This window comes from Lupinus angustifolius, chromosome LG01 (genome assembly GCF_001865875.1).
Source record: "Lupinus angustifolius cultivar Tanjil chromosome LG01, LupAngTanjil_v1.0, whole genome shotgun sequence".
Taxonomy (NCBI): domain Eukaryota; kingdom Viridiplantae; phylum Streptophyta; class Magnoliopsida; order Fabales; family Fabaceae; genus Lupinus; species Lupinus angustifolius.
This window is the reverse complement of record NC_032009.1, coordinates 7,218,568-7,229,493: the sequence shown is the minus strand read 5'-3', so window position 1 is coordinate 7,229,493 and position 10,926 is coordinate 7,218,568. Positions and strand designations below refer to the sequence as shown.

At 34.0% G+C, this 10,926-nt stretch overlaps 1 protein-coding gene across 3 annotated transcripts; it reads right to left on the bottom strand.

The window, feature by feature from the left end:
* On the bottom strand, window positions 1-7,572 carry LOC109348834 (protein SCAR1-like). 3 transcript variants are annotated; one of them, XM_019589421.1, is made up of 9 exons: window positions 7,084-7,572; window positions 5,524-5,687; window positions 4,563-4,686; window positions 4,120-4,252; window positions 3,926-3,993; window positions 1,026-3,831; window positions 828-920; window positions 311-418; window positions 1-212 (listed from the first exon to the last, which is right to left on the bottom strand). In XM_019589421.1, exons 1-9 carry the CDS (start codon window positions 7,236-7,238, stop codon window positions 162-164), a joined length of 3,702 nt encoding a protein of 1,233 aa, XP_019444966.1. In that variant the 5' UTR covers window positions 7,239-7,572; the 3' UTR covers window positions 1-161. The 3 variants fall into 3 exon arrangements, with proteins under 3 accessions (XP_019444966.1, XP_019444958.1, XP_019444975.1); XM_019589413.1 differs by having other exon boundaries at window positions 828-941; window positions 7,084-7,571; XM_019589430.1 differs by lacking the exon at window positions 7,084-7,572 and having other exon boundaries at window positions 828-945; window positions 1,027-3,831; window positions 4,563-4,697; window positions 5,524-5,628.

Sequence of the window (10,926 nt, the reverse complement as noted above, 5' to 3'; positions counted from 1 at the left end):
TTAGATAAACTAGCTGCTGCTCTAAACTTAATTATTAAAAGATTGACACGATTTATTCACACAAGCTTACATACAACAAAGCCTCTTGCAACTTCACTTCAAGAGGCTAAAAAGAGATAGAGGACTGTGCTTGAATGAAAATTACAAAATAAAAAATAAAGTCATGTGTCACTCCAGTTATCATCATCTTCACCATCATCACTCGCAACAACCTGAAAGTTTCGCAATCATGGATGGTAAATCAGATATAATGCAGACCAAAAAGGAGGAAATAATTATCGGATAACAAAAGAAAAGGAGTGACAAATACTTGACGGATTGCATTTGCTTTCTCTAAAATTGCTGTAACTTCGACACTCGCAGTTGGACCGGTGGTAGCATTCGGCTTTCTGCGTACTGTGCGCCTGAGGTTGATGGACTGAACCAACAAATGACAAGACGATGCAGAAGTTAGCTATAATAAACCATGATTAATGGAATAACTACTTGCAATAATCCTCATTTATTAAGATCATGAATTAGTGATTCAAATTACAGATTGCATCACGTGATACAATCGCAATATTTCTTCACACACAATTGCTGTGCGATACTGAATCATAATGATATGGCTGCATCGGGTCACAGCGTATTCACATAGAGCCACAACGTATCTGCATCGGACCTTATTGAATTCAAAAATAATTTTTTAATAACAAAATAATTCACAGCTGCAACATGCATCACAACAGCATCAATTTGATGTAAAAAATTGACATTTAAAGAACCATTTGATGTACTTATAAATGGAGGAACAATATGATAGAAGTTATAAAATGACTACATACTTTTGTTCTGATTTGTTGTAGGAAATCTTCTCTTTCATCTACTTCCTTTCCCATTCTCAACTGATTTGTTTCCTTATTACCATTCAACTTCTGCTGATCCCACTGTGGGAAAGGCTGAATACATGAATGCTTTGTTAGATTCCATTATCCAACATAGTTGCACAAATACAATGTTTAAGAGAAAGACCAAATCAGTACCTTCTTCAATTTATGTATAATGTTGTCCTGAAACTCAAGATCATCATGATTAATGTGTATTTGCTCAAACTCCGCGAGCATAGATTGATGGAAGAGAATAGATTCTGGAAGACTATGATCATTGATATGTTCAGCATCTTCAGACATAAAATGATGCGTCCCATTTGTCATACCCAACTGTGGTTTTGAGACCTGCCATTGCATTGGAGGGAGAGGTGGTGGTGCTGGAGCTGGTGGTGTAGGCTCAGCATGACTATGCGGCGTTACAACATTATTGCATTCAGAATGCTTATTACTTTCATTCTCGTATATGAGATTCACATTATCGAAACTTGGAAAATCAAGTGGAGGGCCAAATAGTGAAGGTTCCACACCGTTTGTAGTATATGTACTATGTCCACTAGCCACATTGGTATCATCATTGGATACTCCGCCACAATCTTTTGTACATAACACATATTCAGTGGACGACCTTCCATGAGGACAATCATATACCCCATGGTCGCTGCTTTCAGGAGTTTCATCAGATTCCCACTGATCAGAATCATTGTCGGAGCGAGGGCTAAGACAACCATCTGATACATGAGATGATCTACAGAAAGTGTCATTTCCATCAGAGTGAGAGCTTGAATCATCCAAAGGTATGGAAAGCTCTGGGACCAACTGGAACGAAGGAAACATATCCCTTATGCTTCCATGATGATTACTGCCGTCAGGAAATTTCAATTTCAGTTTGGAGATCTCAAGTCCACTAACAGGTTGGAAGGAAATTTTCATATGTTCAAGCGGTGGTGAAGGGGGAAGTGAACCTATAGGATATCCAGAACCAAGTTTCTCTTTGATGGTTGTCTCAGGAGGTGGCTGCTTTACAATGCCATTTTGTTCATTCCGCTCCAATATAATAGATTTCATAGAATTATATGGACTTGTTTTTTCATCGAAAGAAACTTTTCGCTGAAAGCTATTTGTTAATAATCTATGACCAAGTCCGAACACTCGAGATGAGTTTTCACAACCTCCCTGGTTGGGTTCAGTAAGAGCTTTCATGTAAGGAGCTGCTGGGAGAACACATCCAGGTGCAATTTCCACATTTTCCTCCAAAGTGTTCCTCTCAGTTTGCTCGATTCCATTGCTCAGCTGAGAACTGCCAGAGTTCTTTGCAGAGGTACAAGGTTGGTCATTATTATGGCTTGATGTTAAGCAACTAGAACATGGTTCCTTTAGAATCTTTTCAGCAACCTCATTTGACAAATTTCGTTCCTCTTTATAACCATTGCTCTTTTGCATTGAATTACAAGACGAACTATGATCCATCTCACTTTTTGTGATCAAAGACCCTTGACTTAAAGAACTTGAAATGTTAAAATCAGGAGGTTTTGATGGCTGGAGTCCTAATAATCCACCATTAGTCCAGAAACTAACTGAATGATCACTGGAAGACTCTCTATGAGTCTCCTCATATTTACAGATATTGCTGTTGATCCTACCTGCTTCTTCATCTGCTAAATTAGAGCTTTTAGAACCAGAAGACGGTATATCAGTTTCAAAGGGTGCTGAAACCATATCATGAACAGTAGGTAAACCAATGAAGGAATCAGTACATACTGAGTGATGCACAACTGAATTTTCGCATGTTTGAGGAGCCTGTTCACAGATAGGACTCTCTATGGAATGAGAATAAGCTATATCATTCACTATTTCTTTGCTAGCAGGAACATCTGATGGACTCGCTGAACTCAAGTTAGATGCATGTGGTGGTGATGTGAGAGAAGAAATCTCTTGTTGCAAGTCAGGCAAATTCCTGAATGTTTCCTTGTTTAAAGGAACAGTGTCATTTGTCATTTCTTTTCTATCAGGAACATTTGATGGACTCGGTGATCTCAAGTTAGATGCATATGGCTCTGATGTGAGAGGAGGAATTTCTTGCAATGAGTCAGGTAAATAGTCAAATGTTTCTTTGTTTAAGGAAACAGTGTCTCTAGTCATTCCTTCACTATAAGGAATATCTGATGGACACAAAGATCCCAAATTAGATGCATGTGGCTCTGAGAAATCACTGCCTGTTTCATTGTTTAAGGAGACAGTATATCCAGTCTGAGAAACAACGTCAAGTAAATTATTGTCGAATGAATTAGAAGTAGCTTTGGCAACTCTGGTTTCAATCATTCCATGAGTGACATGTGAGGTGACCTGCTCAACCTCTCGTTCCATTTCATAATCAAAATCAATTTCAGATTCTGATTCTATGCTGTTAAGAGCATCCATGTAATTATCAGGTTCACTATCAATATCATCTATTTTAACACTGGTGGAAACTGATTTCAGGTTGCTCTCTTCATCAAGTATGATATCATTGTAATCAATATTTGTTATGGTAACAGCCTCGTCCAGAGGCATATCTGACTCTAGCTTTTCCAAAGGCCTCTCTGGAGTTTTATCTCTACTATAATCTTGACTCGTAGATTCCACTATCTCTTCCTTTTCATCCCACGTGACACCGGATGAACTAGAGGCAACATGCTTTTCCAATGAATCGTGTGAAATACTATCATCTATGAGAGTAGATACTGACTGGAAATTGTTGGTTTTCGCTGCCAACCTTGAAGGGGATGGTTCCTTACAATCATGCTCATCAGACTGCATAGAATTACTTGGATGGAAAACACATTCAATGTAGCTTGCACCAGACTTTGAGTCAAACAAATTTGAACGATCTTCCACATCTGATCTCACTGTCATGTCTGTTGCGGAGGCTGCTTTTGAGGAAGAAGTTCGTCCATTCACAGCGGGAGGAATAAATTGCATTCTGGGTAGTCAATGCACCATGTAAGTGTTGATTGAGAATTAATAACTTATATGCCATCAATATAGTATTCAATAGACATATAGAAGAATAATACCTTCCACTACTGCTATGCACCTGTTCACCCCGCAAAAGCACTCCACTCCTTTGCGATGACCTTCTCTTCTGCCCAACATTTTTTGTATGAGCACCAAGAAATTGTTTGCAAAGAAATTAAGCACATGCATATAACATGAATGAGATTCAGCTAAAAATAATCTTCCCAGTGAGATGCTTTGAACAATGTAATACCTTGTTTTTACGGGTTTTCCTAGCCTTTTGATTGTTCTCAGAGTATGGTTCATATGAATCTGCTGATACTTTCTTGAAGAATGTTGGATCTGAATATCTCTTGAAACAAGATCCTGGCCCACCGATATCAAATCTGATTGACGCCGGAAAAATAGTTTATTAGCCACCACAGGACACTTAACTTAAGCAGGATTAGCTGACTGTAAATGACACAGTTTCAAAGCCCGAAAAATAAGAGAGAGAGAGAGAGAGAGAAATGAGACAAATAGGATAGGGACATAATGCAGGGTACCAGTCCAAATTTGAATGACACCATATTTTCTTACCACCTAGACTCTAGTACATGAACCTTAGCTTAAGGTGCAGTACCTAACTATTCATGCATTCTTAATCAGAGAAAGAAAACAGGGGGAGGAAGAGAAACGAAAGAAACTTTGGCATACTTATCAAGAAAGTTTATGCGCGGAGGATCACGACATTCTTCATATGAATCCATAATAAATGGAGGCAAGTCATTGTAAATGAAATGATTTCGTGCAGCGTTCATGTGAGGATGCCATTCACAACCTGAAAGGAAACTGCTTTCCGTTTAGGAACCTAACATTGTCTCAACATCAAAACCAGTCTTCCAAGTATGTAGTAGTCCATAATTTGAAATAAAATATATAGATGTGTTATATTCAAAGGTGCAAAGCTAGCTTATTGCCACGTAATTGTTCAAGTAAGTTCTAAATACAATTAAAAATATTTTTGAGACAGAAGGTACTGTTTGAATGATATAACTGGAACTTCTGAGTTTGAGTTTTAGCACCGTTCAGTCCTCGATTCCTTTTGGCTTCAATGACAAACAAACCACAGTGCACTAAAAAGGTTTGATAAATGTTCTTCAATATCATATTGACAATATTTAGATTAAAGCATGACCATACTCAGCAATGATCAGCCCTCTATTTAACCATGATATCATGCCCTTCTGGAGACGTGAATATTCAGCCAACCACATTGATTCTGGTTTTCCTTAAATATTTCTCCGAAAATTTAAGAGCTTCCATGCTAACAAAGATTGATATAATAACTAGGCTCTATGCATATTTTTCCTGTGGAAAAGGTGACAGAGAGTGAAATCTGATCACAATCGATATCACGAACCATCCATAATAAACTAGGAGGATGTTTTAGTTTCTAACATAACACTATGTCCTTTGTGGAAAGTATATTTTACGGTTTCATAAGTCCCTTCAAATATTTTTTTGGCAAAGATTGAATTTATTAAGAAAAACACAATAACTCTTTTTTTAAAGCAACATCATTCAGAAAGGAAATATCTTCTGTACTATAAAAAAACACATAATATTTCCAATAAATCCAGACAAAGGATGAGATCATTGTCTAAAAGAACCATACCTGTTGTGTAAGCAAAATGTATATGCCTTGTTTGTCCCAATAAAGCCTTTTCCAAAGGAGTTAGGGAAGCTTCAATGTTTTGAACACGGACCATCAATCTATGACTTCTAGAAGCTGTTGCCATTACTTGCTCCTGCAGACCATGAAAAACCTCTGCTGCAAAACTACATTTTCAAAATAGTTTCATCAGTTAAACTGAACATCAATAAAAATACTTAAACGAAAACTAGAACTACATAGATTAAACTGGCATTCATGACATGAACATTAAACAAGAATAATGGCGCACATACAAAACATGTAAACAACAGATAGCAGAATCAGATTAAAGTAACAAGAGTTGGAATTGGGAGAGACTAAACTGAATCCAACACAAAGTGAATCATTATTTTAATTTAATGTTAAAAGTTATAATTTTTCATGATTCTTTGGGAATATGGACAGGTTCTTTTGGAAATTTTAGACAAAAAAGAACACTGACCACAGATAGGGTAGGCCTTTATACCAGTCACAACTCACAACTAACAACAATCATTAGCAACCCAACTTCAAGTTCCTAAAGAAGCAATTTTGGTTCAATAGGGTTAAGCCAGGCAGTGGGTATAAGATTTCAAGAAAGAGTATACGAGATCCGACATGTATTCTGCTCCATTTAAATAAAAATTATACATATTCAAATTGTGTCGAGGTCCAACTTTGGCAATGAGTCTGGTGGAGATTATGTGAACACTTTTGCTAAATATCCAAATTTTATTGAAACCTAAATCAAGATACTCGGTTTTGAATACAGCTACTCTTTTAATGATTGTTTGAGCAAAACCCTTTGAACAGAGTTGTAAGGATCACTGCTGAATGCTACACACTTAAGAAGTTAAAGTCATATTGGACCAAAATAACTAGGAAGAAAAACGAGAGGGGAGGGGCGTTGGTACATATATCATTAATAGAGGTCTGGAAACTAGGATAATTGCACAATGCCTATCAGATGAGTCATATTTCTTCTCCTATGGTATCTCGACTATCTTCAGCTTGTACTGCTGAATTATAAGAAGGAAGTAGTTCACTTTTAAGACGAAACCTCTATAAGATGAAAGATAAAAGAATCAAGAGTTACCACACTAAAATAGAGGAAGAATGCATTTTGGACACAATTCATTCCTCATAACTGTTTCACACCAAAAGTGAGAGGCTAAAAGAACTTGGGTTATTATCCAAAGAGCAACCTAAGTATAAATGCACATGAGTTATAATTTTTTTACAAAGCTTAAGTTCCTCCAATGAGAAAACTAAAAAAAAGTCAAAGAGCATTAGAATTAAACTTTGGTCCCAAAAAAACAGACAACAATTTCAAAAGCCAAGTGTGTATATTCCAAAATTAGAAACTCAGACACATTTAGTCACAACAAAAACCAGCTTTCTGAACCTTCAACCACAATAAAGCCTCAAAAGTAGAGAAACTAACCACCCCATTTCCCAAACAACTACTAAAAGTGTAAAAATTGCAGCTAAAGTGGCCAAAAATAAATAGAAACAAAAAATTGATATTGAAAGAAAACATACTCAGCAAGATCACCAAGTTGCCTTAAGATCCCAACAAGGCCAGCCACAGCAACACCATCCAAAACAGCTTTAGGGTCTTCTCTATTGGTCTCTCTATATAGCTCAGGGTGCCCCAAACTAAACTCATTCCTCACCTGCAACCTCACCAGAGGCATTTTCCCTCTCTCACTGAAACACTGAAAACCCACTAAAAAAAGAGTACTTTTTATGCTTCTCTTTATTGATGATAACTTTTACTCTGCTCTGAGTGAGAGGAGAGAATGAATGAGTGAATTTGAAAAGAGGGTAATAATAAATGAAGAAAAAGATGAGATTTTTATGGGATTTAGAAAGAGAAAGTGGGTGGGGGTGTTATGGGTTGTGGATTGAAGGAGAGTCTTAAGTGTACGGATAGGTGAGGTAAAGGAGAAGGACATTGCCAACTCTGCAAGCCATTCTTGGATGGAAAAATCATTGTCTTTGTGAGAAAACATGAGGGGACTGGTTTAAAGTACCAAAATACCCTCCGTGTTTGGGGAGAATGTCTTTTAGTAAGGAACTAATATATTTTGTGGTTTGTGACTATTATAACAAGTATTGTTCACAGAAATCAAATTCTTGACATTTTGATTATCCTGGTATCTAGCAATGCCTCACATCATATTCAATATAATATGTATAAGTGTGTAATATTTATGCATTGATGGTATAAAAATTTATACACAATCAATATATTATTTACTATTCATTTGTACTACTTTTATTTAAATATTAATGATAATTAAAAATAAACCAGTAAATAATACAATAACAATATAAAATTCTTTTATATTATTAGTATATATATCTTTTTCTGTAAATAATAGCTCTTACCATACATTTTTCTCTAAATAATTTACTCTACATTTTTCTCTAGTATGCAATAAGCCTATCACCATTCCTAGTAGTACCTTGTCTATATAAGTTGAAATGACCAGTCTAGATAAGGGAACAGCTCTAGCTTTATGTGGTTCCGAACAAAATTATCAATATTATATGGTTGGTCCATTCGTAAAACATGTTAGTCAAAGAATTGACAATTGTATTTAATGTGTAATTAAATTAATCAAAACTAGTCAAACTATATTATATATGTCAAAACTAGTTTTGCATGAAAAATTTCATATTTTTCAAAGCAACATGATTTAAACATTATCTTGTACATTATAATAATTGAGCTATATCTTACAAATAGTAACATTTATTTTTATAAACTTATAATATATAATTTTACTTATATGCAATTTTATTTTTAATATAAGTTAATATAATACCCTTACAGTGTGTTGTTAACAAGAATTGAACATTTGATATTTTGGTCATCCTAAGAATTTAATATCACCTTACTTTATTAGACCAACGTCTTATTGATATACTTTTACCCATATGAATATAACATTAATAAAAAATGTAGATGTAAAGAATCATGGTACACATGGAGTAAATTCCCAAATTAGTTGTAAGAAAATAAAGAGTTAGTTACATTAATTAAGGAGTTCCTAACATTTATTTGAGCTCAAATGCAGGAATGAGACTTGGCTGATTTCTGTTAATCATTATATAAAAATATACTTTGAATTTAATGGCTGAAAAGTAGCCAAATGAACAGTGTTTTTTTTAATTTTAAAAAACTTGTTTGTAGGTATAACACAACTTTAAGGTTTTATAGATGTGTTAGGATATGATAAAACAAAATGTCAAAATATGGGAGTTCTAATTTGTGTTTTATATATTTAATTTATAAATATAATGATTAGAAAATAGAATATTTTGATTCTATTAGAAGGGATGAAACAAAAATAAATTAAACCAGCATCATAGAAATGAAAATGGGTTAAGTATGTTTTCAAGAGACTTGAACCCAGTGGAGCCTAGCCAATTGAGGGTTAACACTGGAGGAGTCATTTTATTTTGTATTGGACCTTATTATATCTAATAACATTGTATTTTTTTTAGGCACTGGCTAAAAATGGAATAAAATACAGTGGTGTTATATTTTGTTTTGAAATTTTTGAGAAAAGGGACAATAAAAGAAAAGTTCAACACAGATAATTAATGCCAGATATGTTTATGAACATGATCATAAGGTGCTTCTGGTGACAATAAAAGAAGGAACCCTTCTATGACATTTCAATTCAAGGATTAAATACTAACACCTATAAATCTCTCTTTATTTTTATATATATAGATGGAGCATGATGAATTGAAAATAGAAATTATGTATATGAATTTTATCATATTATCAGGGAAGAATTAGCAAAAAGAAATTAACTGATACACTATTACAAAACCTCGTTAGATTTTTAGGTATTATACGATTAAATGTTGATATTGGATATTTGAAACCAAGATTTGCTTGGAACGATAATCATATGTATACTTAGTTAATAAAACTACATATTGGATGAACTTTAAAAGGACACGCATACATGTATAGTCATTCATAAATGAATCATGATAAAATGTTTGATATGAATTTATTTGAACCTCAAAATGGTAACTGTGTTCTAACTTTTCTATGCTTTATTTTTTCTAATTAATTCGGTAACTAATAATGATAGGTAAAAAGAGGGTGAACCTATATTGCATTAACATGCATAGTCTACATCTTAAATATTAAGAATGGAATTGGCATTTTGTCAGAAAATAAAAAATAAAAAGTGAAAATACAAAAAGTATAAGAAAAGGGAAAGGAAAGCGATAGAAAGAGTAGCCATATATCATAAATGTTGATGGTTGGGGAAGGTTTTTCCACCTCATTGGAGTAGTGGAGTGCTCTCTATCCAAAAACCTATATAAGAAACAAAACTTTCTTCATCTAATATTGTAGAAAATTACTTGTGATGAAGTAATGCTTTAAATGAATTATTCATATTTTGGGGTTGTATGTATATATCATGCATGCAAAATGGATATATAATGAAATTGTAGTGTCCATTTTCAAAATCTGAGTGGGTGCACTAATGTGTGACGATGTAAGAAGAAGGGTTTAGTACTAAACCTTGTAGATGTGAAGAAGATTTCGCTCTTGGCCTTGGCATGATTTTGATGAAGACACCAATATCACCAAAAAGAAGAAAATGAAAAATACTTATAAAGACAATGAAGATTCAAGCTTCAAGTTCAAGACTTTTAGTCTAAGTCTAAATAGGTACTTCTATCATATACCCTTCATTATACAATAGTAGTAATGCTCAAACTACTTTTATAAGAAAATTGAAACACTTTAAAATACTTAAAACAATTTTCAAAAATAGTGTGTAACAGGTTACTTCATCTAAGTAACAAATTACCAGTGTGAGAAAAGAGTTATCCAACTTAAAATTGATCAGAGTAATCCATTACTGTCTTTGAGTAATAGATTACTACTGTTATTAAAGTTGAGTAACCGATTACTCAAAGTGAATAACCGATTACTCTAATTCAAAATTAAATAAACAGTTGACAGAACACTTGAGTAATCGATTACTCAATGTTGTAATCGATTAGTGAGAGCTGTTGCATCAGATTTTCAAATTCAAAGTGAATGAGTTTCAATCCAAAAGACATGTTTTCATTCCAATCAATTCCTACCCTTTCAAAGAGACATTTTGGCTGATTGGAAAGCCTATATAAAGGCATTGAAACTCATAATCACAACACACAACATATACACAACTCTTATACAAATTTCAAAAGCTCTTATACTTATTCTGAAATTATTCTATGCACTTTTTGCAACAAGTTCGTAAACTTTCAAAGTTGATTTTTCTGAAATTGCTTAAAGTGAAAGTGTTTCAAGTTTACAAACTTATAAAGAGCATTATTACTAAGTATATTAAAGAG

Coding starts and splice junctions, on each gene's coding strand:
- LOC109348834 (XM_019589413.1), bottom strand. CDS start 7,238: ATGCCTCTGGTGAGGTTGCAGGTGAGGAATGAGTTTAGTTTGGGGCAC. Junction 419..827: donor TACAACAAATCAGAACAAAA/GTATGTAGTCAT, acceptor TTGTTGGTTCAG/TCCATCAACCTCAGGCGCAC. Junction 213..310: donor AAGCAAATGCAATCCGTCAA/GTATTTGTCACT, acceptor CGAAACTTTCAG/GTTGTTGCGAGTGATGATGG.